The following is an 18,697-nucleotide window of genomic DNA, read 5'->3' as shown; positions in this document are numbered from 1 at the left end:
CCATGATATACTACTTGACATCTTAATAATTTATGACTGAGTTTTGTTATATATTATTCCCCTTTTCTTTCTTCTTATTTATAATAACAAAAGGGAGAAAGGAAATCACTAACATTTTAAAAGATCGATAAATCTCTTCATTTCATTTTGAATTTCTTGAAAGGACTTTGTTAATTTGATAAATTGAATGAGTTGAAAATAATGATGAATGTTTTGAAAATAAATAATTGTATCATGTTTGATGATTTTACATTTTGAAATTATGTATGATGAGTTGAAGTGATGTTTGTTTAAAATTATTTATTCAAATGCATGAATCGATAATATTTTTATCAAGTGAATCATGATTTTTCTCATGAATTTTTGAAATTATAACTTGAGTCTTTTTTTTTAATCAAGAACGTTTGCTATCATGATTTCTATTTACAAAAGGAGAAATTTATAAAAAAATAATATATGATCTCTTGACATTCATGACTTAGATTCTTCATCTTTGTTATTTATCCTTGTCATGATTTAAAGATTGAAGTAAAGGAAAATAAATTAAACTATTATATTGTTATTGCCCTCTTTTTGCCAATGACAAAGAGGGAGAAAGAATTGATAGCGGGCACATCATGAAAAGAGGCAAACTTGCTAGCTTGCTCATCTCAAAAGATAAGCAAGAAATGCTATCTTGCAAATCTAATGTTTGCTAAGTTATACATCATAAAGAGAAGCAAAAAGCTTGCTCAACTCAAAATATGTAAAATTTTGCCAACTTTCATATGTGTAAAATTTACTAGCTTGCATGTTCTATAATTATATAAAACTCACTAAATTTACTAAGCTTGTAAATTGTATGGAGAAAAAAATTGCTAGAAATACAAAATATACTAACTTGCACATCTAGTAAAATTTATGAACTTGCAAAACTCAAAATTATTGCTAGCTTACATGATGATAAAACTTAAGATTATGTTTATAATGTAATGATTTGAAACTTACTAAATGCACTTCTCCTTTTTATTGATGACAAAGGAGGAGAAGTTATAATGATCATACATGAAATGAAATATTGAAATTTTGATTATGCATGATTTTATGTTGCTTGGACTCATGATTAAATTTGCGTTGACTTGAATTCAGCTTGAATTCAAGGTTCTATCAATATGGCATATTGATAGGGGGAGTTGAGGTTACTCCGTCATCAATTGGTTGTCATCATAAAAAAGGGAAAGATTATTGAATCTCAAATTTTGATGATGAAATCAATTAATAGTGTTTTTGATTTGATCTATGTTTTGAGTGACATAGGAAACTTCGATCGGGGAGAGATAATTAAAGCAGGAAGAATTATGTTGTGCTGGAGAAAAACATGTCAGAAGATTGGACGTCGAGCCGAATGATCGGTCGATGTATCGATAGAAGGCTTCGGGCCATGGGTTCGAGCATCGGGCTAAGAAGAGTGAAAATTACGCTAAGGAAATCAGAGTTACGGATGTCAACTAGCCTATTGGGCAATAGGCCGCAAGAGAGGACAATACACTGAAGAATCGGATGAAGCGTCAATGAACCAATGACATGCCAAACAATATTTGATTCAAGCTTAGTAATAATTATCTAGATCAAAATAGGCTTTAAGTGTGTAAGATTAACTACAATAGCAATCAAGGCATAGCGCAAAATGAAGTCCCAAAGTCAAGAACGAGATTTTGTTGGGAGTTCGAGAGTTCGTCGGAAGTCTAGACGTTCGTCGGATATTCAGTCAGAATTGATCGAGAAGTCCAAGATCTTGCCAAAGAAGCTCATCAGAACTCGCCAAGAAGATCGTCGTGAAGTCCAGGTGCTTGCTAGGAGTCCGTTGGAACATTGCCGAAAGATCGTCGGAAGTTCGCCGAAAGCTCATCGAAAGAAACCTAGACTTATGAACTTATTTAGCTTAGTGAATATATTAAAATTCATAATTAATATATAATTAGGTTGGAATTGGATCAACTCAATTAGAGGTCAATTGGGCCTAAGTTTGAGCCATGTTGGGCCAAGTGAAAGGCCTAAACAGTGACCCAATAGGTGGAATCGTCGTGGCACAGTCTCCGAGACTATGTAAGGCGGTGGTATTGCTAGTCTGGGTGATGGTATACCCAGACACAGTCTCCGAGAGACTGTCAGGCAGTGGTACTACTAGACTAGGCGGTGGTACCGCTAGACTGGGTTATGGTACCACCCAGTGTTAGTGTCAGTGTCAGTGCTACAGGCGGTGGTATTGCCCAACACAAGCAGTGGTACTGCTAGTACCCGGAGGACCCGGGATGAGATATTTTTAGGCTCCAAGTTTGAATCCACTTGAGGCCTATAAATACCCCTCGCATCCTTGGTTAACATACACAAGAATTGAGAGTAAAAAGAAGAAAAATATTGTTGTAATCTTATGAGAACTCCTTTGAAAGCTCAAAGTGTTAGTGTCGTTTGAGAGATGAGTAAAGGGGGTATAAAGGTTCTCTCCTGAACCTGTTAAGAGGAGAATTGAGTTGTATAAGAGTAGTTGATCTTCGCCCATTGAAGGAAGATCGTTGGTGGATGCCGTTGGCCTTGATGGAAAAAGAATCAGTAGAGTGGATATAGGTCACGATGACCAAACTACTATAAAATCTGATTTGCATTTACTTCTTGATATTGACCTTATTACAAACTGAATTCTTACTTTCACTACGCTTCTAGACTTATCACCAAAGATTTTTCTCAAAAAGAAAGAATTGATTATAATAAGTTTATTATATTGGTCTTATATATAAATGATATTTTTCTTACCAGTAGTGATCATGGTTTATTATATGAAACCAAGATGTTTCTCATTAGAAATTTTAAGAATTATATGAATGAGGTAGTTTTTATTATTAGCATTAAGATATTCATGGATATATCTCAAGAATTACTATGACTATCTGGATATATTGACCTAGTCTTAAAGAGATTTAGTATGTAGTTTTGTTCTATTGATTATTTATCTATTACTAAAGATAAAAAATTTAATCAAAACTAGTATCTTAAGAATAATATAGAAAAGAATCAAATAATATACGTAGTTAGAAGTATATTATATGTTTAAATTTATACGAGCTCATATACCAATTTTGCAATTGAAATACTTGATAGATACCAAAACAACCCAGGATAAAACATTAAAAAGTTGTAAAGAAAATGATGAGATATTTGTGGTGGACAAAAAACTATATACTCACATATAAGAGATCAAATCAACTAGAAGTGATGGGTTATTCAGATATTGATTTTGTAAATTACCTTAATATTTGGAAATCTACTTCAGGATTCATTTTCATATTAGTTGGAGGAGAAATTTCCTAGAAAAGTATAAAATAATTGTTTATTATATTATCAATAAAAGCTGAATTTATAATATGCTTTGAGATTATAAATCATAAAATTTTATCTCAAGATTTGGTTAGCAAGCCATTAAAGATATTTTGTGATGACATGGAAATAAACTTTTCTCAGCATATTGAAATAAAATATTTGTTAGTTAGAGAAAGAGACCCAAAAAAACAAATATCAATTAAGAACTTATTCTGTGGTTTGTGACCAACTAATAGTGATGTATATTTAAGGGAAGACTATCATTGATTTTTTCTTACTTATTTAATAACATTATTTATTTTTACTATAATATTAAATTTCTGTATATACTAAAATGAGCCTACTTTTATTGACTTAGACTTTTGTTTAAGATCATCAAATAACGAGAGTCGATTATCCAATCGATTCGGGTCGTGATGTAGTTAGAAACGAATGGTTGAGAAACATGATTTAGAGTCAATAAGGCAATTGCTCCTAATAACATATGCTATTAGAAGCTTATGCTGTTTCTTGGTACAGTAGCAATCACTATCAAAGCCTTGTTTTCTATTTCATAATCCATTGATGCAACAATCGATGCATAACAATGTTTTTTATTTCTTATTGATCTAATGAATCAATACATAACAATGCTTCCTATGATTCACTGTCACTGTGAGTCCACAGAGGACAAAGAAAGAGCAACAACTGATGACAGCGAATGGCATCATCTCTCACAGGGCGATAAGCAACAGCATGACGAATCCCGAACCGAGTCCGAGAGCAGCCTTCGCCTGCAGGCAAGCGCTGCTCGGCGTCGGCGGCGACGTTGGGGGGGCAGACGGCGGAGGGACGGAGCCTGGGGTCGAAGATGCCGGCGGAAGCGCAGAAGGCGAGCGCGGGGAGGGAGCAACAGGGGAGCGGGGGGTGGAGGAGGGAGAAGGAGGAGGAGTTGAGGTCGGGGAGGCGACGTCGATCTGGAGCTTCATGCCACCAGCGCAGTGTCCGAGAATTCCGCAGATGAAGTACCTGGAGCCGGTGCCGTTGAGAGTGACGACGGTGTTGCCGCCGGTGCTCGTCGATATGGGGTTGCTCGTCGTGCACGAGCTGTAGGCGGCGCTCGACACCTCCAACACGTCATGGCTCGACGCATACTTGAATGCTGCATCCAAAAGGAGTATAGCCTCTAAGATATTTATATTGCAATAAAAATGTGAATTTAATTATATACAATATTGAATATTATTTTGATTAAATATTGAGTTGTAGACAATTATATTTTTAATAAAAGATAATGTTTAGATTAAACGATCAATTTAATACGTTTATTTTTTTACGCTTAACTATCAAAGTGTTTACTAACTAAGCAAGCTGACACCCTTACTCCTCTACGGATAAGCTAACCAGTGTACACAATCATTAGTTTTTCTATAAACATGATTAATTATATAATCCTAAAATATACTAAATGTAAATAATTATAAATGTTATAGTTTTTAGCTCTATTTATTAAATAATATGGATTAGAGGAGTTATCAAAAAACATTTCTTGCATTCATGGCTTCATTTATTACGTTCAAGGAGACCATCATCATCTAATCTTACATGTTCATCACATGATGAATCAATTGTTATGGAAAGAACAACTGAGGAGAATAATATGAGAGAGAACACTATAAGAGTTGGTTGCCATTGCATGCCAAGATCAAGAACTACTCTACTTGTGAGCATTCATAAGCTATCAACTCCTTCACATCCTTCTTCTTAATTACCTCAGCGAGAATGTGCATAACATCATATACTTTGACATCATAAGCAATGTAGAGGGGGGAAACGAGGAAGGAGAGGACTCACTCAGTGTGTCACCCACGCGGAATGCCTTGCCGGAGACCCACTGCGTGTAGTTAGTGGCGAGATCCCAAGAGCCGGCGGGGCCGCCGACGTCGTAGTTGGCGCCCATGGCAATCGCAGAGATGGCTGCCACCGTCGCTATCGCCATTACAGCTCTCATCATTGCAGCCATCGTCACAGAAACAGAAGGGGCTGCAGAGGAGGAGGAGGTGGAGATGCTTGATGAGCTAGAAGAAGAAGAAGAAGAATGTGCTTATTGCGTGGTAATGATGGGAAGCTTGCAGAGGTTATATAGAGTTGGTGAGGGAAGAAGGATTCATGGAAGAGGAGAGAGTGATCGTTAAGTCTTCACCAAAAATAGTCAACGATTTGGGGCTGCCAAACGAAACGCGGGTGACAGACTGTGTCGTATGCCGGAATTTGACTCAGCCATGTTGAGTCTCGATGCTTTCAATGTGTGTATATGATGTATAAATTGACTTGGAAGCTTGTTGGGATTTTAATATGGATGAGATGAATTAAATATCACCTTTTCCACAACCAAAAGTCAAGGTTGTTAGAATTTTTTTTGTGGAAAAAAAAGGTAAACTTAAATTAAAAAGATATTATTGTACAATAATAATAAGGTTAAAACATCCTACCAATTTGGGATCGACTATTTAGATTTGTTATCATTGATAAAGTATTTTTTATTTTGACTGTTCGATTTGAATAAAAACCTAAATATTATAAACTTAATTTGACTACAATAAATAGCCAATTAAGATAAAAAAAAAAAAGAATGATGGAATGGGCGATTTTAAAACGACCCTTTAAAATTAGACTCCTCTCACGTGATTATGAAATTAAATTAATTATTAATAATAAAATTATGTTAAAGAATAGTCTCGCATTACTAATATATATTAGATTTTTAAATAACATAATAAAATTATGTTAAAGAATAGTTTGTCGGAAGTCCGGACGTTCATCGAAAGTTCTACCGGAACCAACCGAGAAGTCCAAGATCTTGCCAAAGAAGCTCGTCAAAACTCGCCAAGGAGATCGTCGTGAAGTCCAAGAGCTTGCCGGTAGTCCGTTGGAACATTTCCTAGAGATTATCGGAAATTCGCCGAAAGCTCGTTGGAAAAAACTTAAGACTTACGGACTTATTTAGCTTAGTGAATATCTTAAAATTCATAATTAACACATCATTCGGTTGGAATTGAGCCAACTCAATTAGAGGTCAATTGGGCCCAAGTTTAGGCTATGTTGGGCCAAGTGAAAGGCCTAAATAGTGACCCAACAAGTGAAACCATTGTGGCACAGTCTCCGAGACTATGTCAGGCGACGATACCACCAGTTTGGGTGGTGGTACGCCTAAACACAGTCTCCGAGAGACTGTCAGGCGGTGGTACTACCAAACTAGGTGGTGGTACCGCTAGACTGGGTTGTGGTACCGCCCAGTTTTAATGTCAGTGCCAATGTTGTATGTGGTGGTATCGCCTAGCACAGGCGGTGGTACTACCAGTACCCGGAGGACCTGGGATGAGACATTTTTAGGCTTCAAGTTTGAATCTACTTGAGGCCTATAAATACCCCTCTCATCTCTGATTAACATACACAAAAATTGAGAGTAAAAAAGAAGAAAAACGTTATTGTAATCTTGTGAGAACTCCTCTCAAGGCTCAAAGTATTAGTGTCGTTTGAGAGATGAGTAAAGGAGGTGTAAAGGTTCTCTCCTGAACCTATCAAAAGGAGAATTGAGTTGTATAAGAGTAGTTGATCTTCGCCCATTGAAGGAAGATCGTTAGTGAATGTCGATGGCCTCGATGGAAGAAGAATCGGTAGAGTGAATGTAGGTCACGACGACCGAACCACTATAAAATCTGATTTACATTTACTTCTTGATATTTACCTTATTGTAAACTGAATTCTTACTTTTACTTTCACATATAAAAAAGAAAATGTATTATCATTGAAATTAAAATGATAAATTAAATCTCTTATTTAAAGAAGCCTTTTGTTTAATGTGTCATATTTTTTGTCATCAAGATTTTTGTGACAAATCTTGTTTGTCTTTTGGTTTTAAATGATGAGTTTTGATTTGGCATAAATAACAAAGACATGCTATGAAATAAAAAGAAAATATATTTTTCTTGAAAACTTCTCAATCCCTATCTTATTGAGTTTTCAAAAAAAGATTGATGAATCTATTTGTATGAATCTCTTGGACTATGAAAATGATTTTTATGATTGAAGACTTTATATGCATGAATTGAGATCTTGTTCTCCTACGATTCTTTTTGCTATTCACTAAAAAGGAGACTTATTCTAATAAACCATGATATGCTACTTGACATCTTGATAATTTATGACTGAGTTTTGTTATATATTATTCCCCTTTTCTTCCTTCTTATTTATAATGATAAAGGGGAGAAAAGAAATCACTAGCATTTCAAAAGATCAATAAATCTCTTCATTTCATTTTGAATTTCTTGAAAGGGACTTTGTTGATTTGATAAATTGAATGAGTTGAAAATAATGATGAATGTTTTGAAAATAAATAATTGTATCATGTTTGATGATTTTATATTTTGAAATTATGCATGATGAGTTGAAGTGATGTTTGTTTAAAAATATTTATTCAAATATATAAATCGATAATATTTTTGTCAAATGAATCATGATTTTTCTTGTGAATTCTTGAAATTATAACTTGAGTCTTCTTTTTAAATCAAGAATATTTCCTTTCATGCTTTCTATTTACAAAAGGAGAAATTTGTAAAAAAATAATATATGATCTCTTGACATTCATGACTTGATTCTTTATCTTTGTTATTTATCATTGTCATGATTTGAAGATTGAAGTAAAGGGAAATAAATTAAACTATTGTATTGTTATTGCTCTCTTTTTGCCAATGACAAAAGGGGAGAAAGAATTGCTAGCGTGTACATCACAAAAAGAGGCAAACTTGCTAGCTTGCTCATCTCAAAAGATAAGCAAGAAATGCTATCTTGCAAATCTCAAAAGAAGCAATATTTGCTAAGTTATACATCATAAAGAGAAGCAAAAAGCTTGCTCAACTCAAAATATGCAAAATTTTGTCAACTTTCATATGTGTAAAATTTACTAGCTTGCATGTTCTAAAATTATGTAAAACTCACTAAATTTACTAAGCTTGCAAATTTCATGGAGAAAAAAATTGCTAGAAATACAAAACATGTTAAGTTGCATATCTAGCAAAATTTATGTACTTGCAAAACTCAAAATTATTACTAGCTTGCGTGATGATAAAACTTGATATTATGTTTATAATGCAATGATTTGAAACTTACTAAATGCACTTCTCCTTTTTATTGATGACAAAGGAGGAGAAGTTATAATGATCATGCATGGAATAATATATTGAAATTTTGATTATGCATGATTTTATGTTGCTTGGACTCACGATTAAATTTGCTTTAACTTGAATTCAGCTTGAATTTAATGTTCTATCAATATGGTATATTGATAGGGGGAGTTAAGGTTACTCCATCATCAATTGGTTGTCATCATAAAAAAGAGGGAGATTGTTAAATCTCATATTTTGATGATGAAATCAATTGATAGTATTTATGATTTGATCTATGTTTTGAGTGACATAGGAAACTTCGATCAAGGAGAGACAATTAAAGCAGGAAGAATCATGCTGTGCTGGAGAAAAACATGTTAGAAGATTAGACGTCAAGCCGAAGGCTCGGTCGACGTATTGATAGAAGGCTTCGGGCCATGGGTTCAGGCATCGGGCTAAGAAGAGTGAAAATTATGCTAAGGAAATCAGAGTTGCGGAGGCCAACTAGCTGATTGGGCAATAGGTCGCAAGAGAGGATGATACATCGAAGAATCGAACGAAGTGCCGATGAACCAATGACATGCCGGATAATATTTGATTCAAGCTTAGTAATAATTATCTAGATCGAAATAGGCTTTAAGTGTGCAGGATTAACTATGATAGCGATCAAGGCATAAAGCAAAATGAAGTCCCAAAGTCAAGAACGAGATTTTGTTGGAAATTCGAGAGTTCATCGGAAGTCCAAATGTTCGTCGGATGTTCAATCAGTATTGACCGAGAAGTCTAGGATCTTGCCAAAGAAGCTCGTCGAAACTCACCAAGAAGATCATCGCGAAGTCCAAGAGCTTGCTGGGAGTCCGTTGGAACATTGCCGAGAGATCGTCGGAAATTCGCCGAAAGCTCGCCGGAAAAAACCTAGACTTACGGACTTATTTAGCTTAGTGAATATCTTAAAATTCATAGTTAACACATCATTCGGTTGGAATTGAGCCAACTCAATTAGATGTCAATTAGGCCCAAGTTTAGGCTATGTTGGGCCAAGTGAAAGGCCTAAATAATGACCCACCAGTTTGGGTGGTGGTACGCCCAGACACAGTCTCCGAGAGACTATCAGGCAGTGGTACTACCAGACTAGGTGGTGGTATCGCTCAGTTTTAGTGGCAGTGCCAGTACTACATGTGGTGGTATCGCCCAGCACAAGCGGTGGTACTGCCAGTACTCGGAGGACCTGGGATGAGACATTTTTAGGCTCCAAGTTTGAATCTACTTGAGGCCTATAAATACTCCTCTCATCCCTGGTTAACATACACAAGAATTGAGAGTAAAAAAGAAAAAAAACGTTATTATAATCTTATGAGAACTCCTCTCAAGGCTCAAAGTGTTAGTGTCGTTTGAGAGATGAATAAAGGGGGTGTAAAGGTTCTTTCCTGAACCTATCAAAAGGAGAATTGAGTTGTATAAGAGTAGTTGATCTTCACCCATTGAAGGAAGATCGTTAGTGGATGCCGATGGCCTCGATGGAAGAGGAATCGGTAGAGTGAATGTAGGTCACGATGACCGAACCACTATAAAATCTGATTTACATTTACTTCTTAATATTTACCTTATTGTAAACTGAATTCTTACTTTTACTTTCACTACGCTTTTGCATGCTTTTAAGTTAACATCTTTCCAAAACGGGTTTAATCGAAATGAAAATTTTGAACCGACGTAATTTTATCTACTACACTAATTCACCCCCCCCCCTCTTAGTGTCGACTCATTCCTAACAAGGGTAATATCGAATAATATAAAGCTAGACTTATGGCCAAAGATTTTTCTCAAAAAGAAAGAATTGATTATAATGAGACTTATTCTTTAATTTTTAAAAAGGGCTTGGAGATTATTATGATATTAGTAGCTTATTATGATTTTGAGTTATATTATTTTGATATTAAAATAACATTTCTGAATCGGGATTTAGATGAGAAAATCTACATTGAATAATCAAAACGATTTGTAAAGAAGGGAAAAGTTGGGCTTGCAAACTTTCTCTATTGATGATATAACTATTACTAAAGATAAAAAATTTAATCAAAACTAGTATCTTAAGAATAATATAGAAAAGAATCAAATAATATGCGTAATTAGAAGTATATTATATGCTTTAATTTATACGAGCTCATATACCAATTTTGTAATTTTGTAATTGGAATACTTGATAGATACCAAAACAACCTAGGATAAAACATTAAAAAGTTGTAAAGAAAATGATGAGATATCTGTGATGGACAAAAAAATTATATGCTTATATATAAGAGATCAAATCAACTGATAGGTTATTCAAATATTGATTTTATAAATTACCTTAATATTTGAAAATCTACTCAGTATTCATGTTCATATTAGTTGGAGGAGAAATTTCCTAGAAAAGTATAAAATAATCATTTATTGCATTATCAATAATAGAAGCTGAATTTATAATATGCTTTGAGATTATAAATCATAAAATTTTATCTCAAGATTTAGTATGGATAGCAAACCATTAAAGATATTTTGTGATGATATGGAAATAAATTTTTCTCAGCATATTGAAATAAAATATTTGCTAGTTAGAGAAAGAGACCCGAAAACAAATATCAATTAAGAATTATTCTGAGGATGTGGTTTGTGAGCAACTAATAGTGATGTATATTTAAGTGAAGACTATCATTGATTTTTTCTTACTTATTTAATAACAATATTTATTTTTACTATAATATTAAATTTCTGTATATACTAAAATGAGCCTACTTTTATTGACTTAGACTTTTGTTTAATATCATCAAATAACGAGAGTCGATTATCCAATCGATTCGGGTCGTGATGTAGTTAGAAACGAATGATTGAGAGACATGATTTAGAGTCAATAAGGCCTTATAATAATTGCTCCTAATAACATATGCTATTAGAAGCTTATGTTGTTTCTTGGCACAGTAGCAATCACTATCAAAGCTTTGTTTTCTATTTCATAATCCACTGATGCAACAATCGATGCATGACAATGTTTTTTGTTTCTTATTGATCTAATGAATCAATACATAACAATGCTTCCTATGATTCACTGTCACTGTGACTCCACAGAGGACAAAGAAAGAGCAACAACTGATGACAGCGAATGGCATCATCTCTCACAGGGCCATAAGCATCAACATGACGATTCCCGAACCGAGTCCGAGAGTAGCCTTCGCCTTCAGGCAAGCGCCGCTCGGTGTCGGCGGCGACGCTGTGGGGGCAGACGGCGGAGGAACGGAGCCTGGGGTCGAAGATGCCGGCGGAGGGACGGAGCCTGGGGTCGAAGATGACGGCGGAAGCGCAGAAGGCGAGCGTGGGGAGGGAGCAACAGGGGGGGAGCGGGGGGTGGAGGAGGGAGAAGGAGGAGGAGTTGAGGTCGGGGAGGCGACGTCGATCTGGAGCTTCATGCCACCAGCGCAGTGTCCGGGAATTCCGCAGACGAAGTACCTGGAGCCGGTGCTGTTGAGCGTGACGACGGTGTTGCCGCCGGTGCTCGTCGATATGGGGTTGCTCGTCGTGCACGAGCTGTAGGCGGCGCTCGACACCTCCAACACGTCATGGCTCGACGCATACTTGAATGCTGCATTCAAAAGGAGTATAGCTTCTAAGATATTTATGTTGCAATAAAAATGTGAATTTAATTATATACAATATTGAATATGATTTTGATTAAATATTGAGTTGTAGACAATTATATTTTTAATAAAAGATAAAGTTTAGATTAAACGATCAATTTAATACGTTTATTTTTTTACGCTTAACTATCAAAGTGTTTACTAACTAAGCAAGCTGACACGCTTACTCCTCTACTGATAAGCTAACCAGTGTACACAATAATTAGTTTTTCTATAAACATGATTAATTATATAATCTTAAAATATACTAAATGTAAATAATTATAAATGTTATAGTTTTTAGCTCTATTTATTAAATAATATGGATTAGAGGAGTTATCAATAAACATTACTTGCATTCATTGCTTCATTTATTACGTTCCAGGAGACCATCATCATCTAATCATATATGTTCATCACATGAAAGAATCTATTGTTACGGAAAGAACAACTGAAGAGAAGAATATGAGAGTTGGTTGCCATTGCATGCCAAGATCAAGAACTGCACTACTTGTGAGCATTCATAAGCTATCAACTCCCTCGCATCCTTCTTCTTAATTACCTCAGCGAGAATGTGCATAATATCATATACTTTGACATCATAAGCAATGTAGAGGGGAGGAAACGAGGAAGGAGAGGACTCACTCAGTGTGTCACCCACGCGGAATGCCTTGCCGGAGACCCACTGCGTGTAGTTAGTGGCGAGATCCCAAGAGCCGGCGGGGCCGCCGACGTCGTAGTTGGCGCCCATGGCAATCGCAGAGATGGCTGCCACCGTCGCAATCGCCAGTACAGCTCTCAGCATTGCAGCCATCGTCACAGAAACAGAAGGGGCTGCAGAGGAGATGCTTGATGAGCTAGAAGAAGAAGAAGAAGAAAGTGCTTATTGCGTGCTAATGATGAGAAGCTTGCAGAAGTTATATAGAGTTGGCGAGGGAAGACGGATTCGTGGAAGAGGAGAGAGTGATCGTTAAGTCTTCACCAAAAATAGTCAACGATTTGGGGCTGCCGAACAAAACGCGGGTGACAGACTGTGTCGTATGCCGGAAGTTGTTAGAATTTTGGGGCTGTAGTCTCGAAGCTTTCAATGTGTGTATATGATGTATAAATTGACTTGGTAGCTTCTTGGGATATTAATATGTATGAGACGAATTAAATATCACGTTTTCCACAACCAAAGTCAAATTGTTTCTATTACTACGAGGTCAAGGTTGTTATAATTTTTTTGTGGAAAAAAAAAGGTAAACTTAAATTAAAAAGACATTATTATACAATAATAATAAGGTTAAAACATCCTACCAATTTGGGATCGACTATTTAGATTTCTTATCATTGATAAAGTATTTTTTATTTTGACCGACTTGTTCGATTTGAATAAAAACCTAAATATCATAATCTTAATTTGACTACAATAAATAGCCAATTAAGATAAAAAAAAAAAAAGAATGATGGAATGGGCGAACGACCCTTTAAAATTAGACTCCTCTCACGTGATTGTCAAATTAAATTAATTATTAATAATAAAATTATGTTAAAGAATAGTCTCGCATTACTAATATGTATTAGATTTTTAAATAACTTCAATGCCATTGATAAGGCTGACTCAAAACTCCAATAAACAAGATAAGACTAAAAGAAGTTGATGTAATCTAAAAACTTGCATTGTCGATCAATTAGAATCATGAACTAAAAAAGCTGATGTAATCTTAAAACTCTATTATCCGCTAGAAAATGTATAAAAAAGACTGACACATACAAACTGGCTTGTGAATAGTTTTTTGCTGTCCAAATTCTGAATTGAGAAAAATTAGTCCTGTAGGCATGGATTGAAACCAGTGTACAAAATCCAGTAGATGTTCTTGCCACATCACGTCTTTGTTAGGATTCTATTAATGATGTGTTGGAGTCAAACTAATCAAGATTAGTTTATATCGAGTAACATCAATTTAATCCATAAGTTTAAACTGATAAATTATTGGTCAAACTTGAATGTTGAAAAAGATTCATTAATAGTCCCATATTGATAAATATGGACAAACTCGGTTGGTGACTTGTATTGAGTTTGACTCATAATATATTAGTTTGACCTGATATGTATCAACGTTGACTAATTTGATATAAACTTAAAAAGAAAGACTTAAATGATAAAAAAAAAAGAGAAAGAGATATGAGCCAAGATGAACTGCATAACCAATGTTAAGCTTGCGGTTGTGAATATAGTTAGAAAATATTTATGTATAAGAAGAGATTGAAAAAATAATTAAAAAATAATTATACATCTCCTAGGTTTAACTCATGACTTATTAAGTCTTTATGTTTAAGAAAATATTTATGTATAAGAAGAGATCGAAAAAAAATGATTAAAAAATAAATAAAATGATTAAGTCTTTATGTTGAATTCGTTGAATCTTGGATTTTGATTATAAAACCAATTGATAGTATTTATGATTTGATCTAAGTGATGTAGGAAGCTTCAATCAGGGAGAAACAATTAAAGCAGGAAGAATCATGTTGAGCCGGAGGAAAACATGTCAAAAGATTGGACGTCGAGCCGAAGGATCGGTTAATGTATCAACAGAAGGCTTCGGGCCATGGATTCTGGCATCAGACCAAGAAGAGCAGAAATTACGCTAAGGAAATCGGAGTTGTGAAGGTCAATTAGCTAATTGGGCAAAAGGCCACAAGAGAGGACGATGTGCCAAAGAATCGGACGAAGCGTCGATAAACCAATGACATGCTGGACAACTTTGATTAGCTTAGTAATAATTGTCTAGATCGAAGTGGGTTTTAAGTATGCAGGATTAATTACAATAGCAAGGCATAAAGTAAAATGAAGTCTCGGAGTCAAGAACGCGCGATTTCGTTAGGAGTTAGAGAGTTCATCAGAAGTCTAGATGTTCATCGGAAGTTCTACTTGAACTGACCGAGAAGTCCAGGAGCTTACTAAAAAAGCTCGTCGGAACTCGTCAAGAAGATCATCGTGAAGTCCAGGAGCTTGCCGGGAGTCCACCGGAATATTACCGAGAGATCATCGAAAGTTCGCTGGAAGATCGCTAGAAGCTCGCCGGAAGAAACCTAGACTAATGGACTTGTTTAGCTTAAGTATGCCTAAGAATTAGTAGTTAGAACATAATTAGGATTGGAATTAGGCCAACCCAATTAGGGGCTGGTTGGGTCATGTATGGACTGTGTTGGACCCAATGAAAGGCCCAAACAGTAACCCAACAAGTGGCATCGTCATGGCATAGTCTCTGAGACTGTGTCAAGCGGTGGTACCACAGTCTGGGTGGTGGTACCACCCAGACACAGTCTCCGAGAGGTTGTTAAGCGGTGGTACCGCTAGTTTGGGCAGTGATACCGCCCAGTGTTAGTGTCAATATTAGATTAGCACAAGCGGTGGTACCACCCATACCCGGGAGACCCGGGATGAGATATTTTTAGGTTCCAAGTTTAAATCAACTTAAGACCTATAAATACTCTTCTCATCCCTGGTAAAAAAACATAAGAATTAAGAGTGAAAATGAAAGAAACGTTGCTGTAATCTTGTGTGAACTCCTCTCCTTCTAAGTATTAGAATAGTTTAAGAGAGGAATAAGTGGGGGTGTAAGGGTTATCTCCTAAACCCGGTAAAAGAAGAAAGAGCTGTAAAAGATGGTTGGTCTTCGTCTATTGAAGGAAGACCGATAGTGGATGCCGGTAGTCTTGATAGAGGAAGAATCGGGAGTGGATGTAGGTCATGACAACTGAACTATTATAAAATCTGTTTTGCATTTGTTTTGAATAAATTACTTTCATAGCAAACTTCCCCTTTACTTTGTTTTCAAAGTTAACCATTTTCGAAATAGGTTTAATCGAAACAAAAAATTTCTGAAATCGATGATTTTACCATTGCACTAATTCACTCTCCTCTTAGTGTTGACTCATTTCTAATAGAATTTTTATCTAACTTGATATATATTAATCTTGATCATCACTCAAATTCATGTAAAAATGAATAATGCTAGGCTCTATAAACTCCATCCTTATAAAGAGCAAGAATATTGGATCAATCACTAGTGATCTGATCAATTTCGAATCTAGGATGAGGTTCCACATCTAGCATTTCGGATTTTAGATTGAGTTTCGGGTTACACGGCTCTATATTCCACAAGAAAGAAGAAGAAATATTTAGAAATTTATGTGTGGAGTTGTTCACGTGTCATTTTTAATCATGGTTAAAGAGATCAATCTCAAATCGAGCTTCTTATGATTGATGAATTTTTAGTATACAGATTGTATATAAATAGATAATAAGAATTTTTATTTATTATACTTTTATGTATGAAGTTGACTCATTTAAATTTTTTTTAAAATTATATTGAAGAAAGTATTTATCAATTCTAGTGTATCATGCCCTCAAACAATAAAATGTGTTATTTAATTTATACACTTCAATCTTCTAGCCTATTAATTTAAATTCTTCAAACTACTTTATATAAACCTTCTTTTTTTTTTTTGTAACTTTTCTATGCAAGAAGGTTGATTTAGTATCAAATTGATAAACCTGTCATTTTTCTATGCTTTCAATCTTAATGTTGTTCTAATCGTATCAATTATAGCAATTGGAAAAAAAATTTAAAAAAATCAATACCTAAAATTTAAGCAACTAAATGAGATTTATATTTTTGTAGAAAGCCATTAGCATTGAATTTTAACCTATACACCCACTTGAGTCTAATTGCTTTTTTTCTTAGAGGCAAATTTATCAACTTCTAAGTCTTATTATTTTTTAGAAGTTTGTAGCTCATCAATTATTCAACCAAATACGCTTTCTATTCAACTATGCTTAATATGATAGTTTTCCTTGTTCTATGAAAGTGATTTAACAAATATATTATTATATTCATAATTTCTATCTAAAACTCTTTTGGTATTATTTTTTCTTTAAGTATACACCTAATAGTATCTCGACCACAACTTAGTTCCTTCACTCTGCTATTTTATTTTGCTAAGGGGTTAGCTTGCAACTAGTTTCCTATGAATGCTTACATTAATACAAAACACAAAGAAATCCTTGGAAGTGAATTCGCCCCCTCTGTTAATACGCAGAGTCTTAATAAAATAATTATTTTCTTTTTCTACATATGCTTTGAAACATATGAAAATAGGCAAGGCTTTAATTTTTTTTAGAAAATATACTCACATCATTCTTGTGCAATCATCTATAAATAATACAAATATTTACTTCCACCATATGAGATAGTTTGCATAGGTCCACAAATATCTACATGCACAAGTTTTAATCATTCTTTGGCTCTTTGAGAATGACTTTCCGAAAGGGATTTATGTGCTTTTTCTAAAAACATAATATTCATAAATAGTATCTTTATTCTTAATTTTAGGTAAACCAACTATCATATTCTTTTGATTTAATAATTCTAGTTTACCATAATTTAGATAATCATATATTTTATGCTATAATGTCGATTCATCAATAACAGTAACAATAATTTATCAATAACAATAATAATGAATGTGCGTAAGAAGATATCTAAAAATAATAAAAGAAATAATTTATTTTTTTTATTATCCTCATAATTTTAATATCATAAATCAAATATTTTTCATTAAAAATAACATAATATCTTTTTCTCATTAATTATTTTATATTAATAATATTTTATTTTAAACCAAGAATAAACATCACATCATAAATAAAGTTTTTACCGGAATTGATGTTTACAGTAATAGACCTAATTGAATTATCAAGCCTTTGAATGCTAGAATGTCCATGACTTTTACCGTTCTAACCTCTCTCTTGAGATCTGGTTTTAGAATTTTGCTTTAGTTCATTCTTTTGATATATCTTCATTTGAAGAGTTTGTTCTAAAGTTTCATATGATGATTTGTTCAATTTTTGTTCATAAACTAAAAGCAAGTCCATTAATTCATTAATTGATAATGTACTTATATCTTTAGATTATTTTATAGTAGTATAAATTATATCAAAATTTGAAGATAAAATCTATAAAATATTTTTTTTATTATTGTTTGATCTTTTAAATTTTCACAATAAGACCTCATTTAGTTCATAATAAAATAAACTTTTGAGAAAAAACCAATGATAGATTCAAAATCTTTCATCGTAAGGGTTTTAAATTCACGTTAAAGAATGTGAAGCTTTGAGATTTTTACCTTGTTTGTACATCTAAATATAATTTTTAATAATTTTTAGACTTTTATGAATATTGATTTCGACATGATTTAGAGAAATAGAGATTCATCTATTACTTGTTGTAGCAGCTCTTACATTTTTCTGCATATTTTCATTCATTTGATCCTTATGTAACAAAAGTATTTTATATCAAATTTCATAATCCTTATGTAATAAATAAAGTTATCATTTTAACAGTTTAAAATCGATAATTTTCACTTTGAAGATAAAAAGAAGTTGATTAGAAACACTTATTCTAATATCTATCATATATATTTTTTTCTTTTGGATCTATTGGTCTACCCTTCTGCTCCTATTGGTCTTTTTCGAACCAAACTATGATACCACACTTGTTGCCT

At 34.1% G+C, this 18,697-nt stretch overlaps 2 protein-coding genes across 2 annotated transcripts; both read right to left on the bottom strand.

Annotated features, from left to right (window-relative positions):
• Nucleotides 1–3,944: 3,944 nt before the first annotated feature.
• Nucleotides 3,945–5,440, bottom strand: LOC135677736 (uclacyanin-3-like). The gene is made up of 2 exons (XM_065190117.1): nt 5,188–5,440; nt 3,945–4,495 (listed from the first exon to the last, which is right to left on the bottom strand). The coding sequence occupies exons 1-2, from the start codon at nt 5,354–5,356 to the stop codon at nt 4,068–4,070; spliced, it is 597 nt and encodes a 198-aa protein (XP_065046189.1). The 5' UTR covers nt 5,357–5,440; the 3' UTR covers nt 3,945–4,067.
• Nucleotides 5,441–11,511: 6,071 nt separating this feature from the next.
• On the bottom strand, nt 11,512–13,029 carry LOC135677735 (uclacyanin-3-like). Its single transcript, XM_065190116.1, has 2 exons — nt 12,791–13,029; nt 11,512–12,111 (listed from the first exon to the last, which is right to left on the bottom strand). The coding sequence occupies exons 1-2, from the start codon at nt 12,957–12,959 to the stop codon at nt 11,648–11,650; spliced, it is 633 nt and encodes a 210-aa protein (XP_065046188.1). The 5' UTR covers nt 12,960–13,029; the 3' UTR covers nt 11,512–11,647.
• Nucleotides 13,030–18,697: the final 5,668 nt, after the last annotated feature.

Source organism: Musa acuminata, chromosome BXJ1-6 (genome assembly GCF_036884655.1).
Source record: "Musa acuminata AAA Group cultivar baxijiao chromosome BXJ1-6, Cavendish_Baxijiao_AAA, whole genome shotgun sequence".
In the NCBI taxonomy this organism is placed as follows: Eukaryota; Viridiplantae; Streptophyta; class Magnoliopsida; order Zingiberales; family Musaceae; genus Musa; species Musa acuminata.
This window is presented reverse-complemented; position numbering and strand designations above follow the sequence as displayed.

Bases quoted from the DNA above. Each gene is read 5' to 3' on its own strand.
- LOC135677736 (XM_065190117.1), bottom strand. From the start codon at position 5,356: ATGGCTGCAATGATGAGAGCTGTAATGGCGATAGCGACGGTGGCAGCC. The intron at 4,496-5,187 runs GTGAGTCCTCTC...TTTTGGATGCAG, and splicing joins CCGCGTGGGTGACACACTGA to CATTCAAGTATGCGTCGAGC.
- LOC135677735 (XM_065190116.1), bottom strand. From the start codon at position 12,959: ATGGCTGCAATGCTGAGAGCTGTACTGGCGATTGCGACGGTGGCAGCC. The intron at 12,112-12,790 runs GTGAGTCCTCTC...TTTTGAATGCAG, and splicing joins CCGCGTGGGTGACACACTGA to CATTCAAGTATGCGTCGAGC.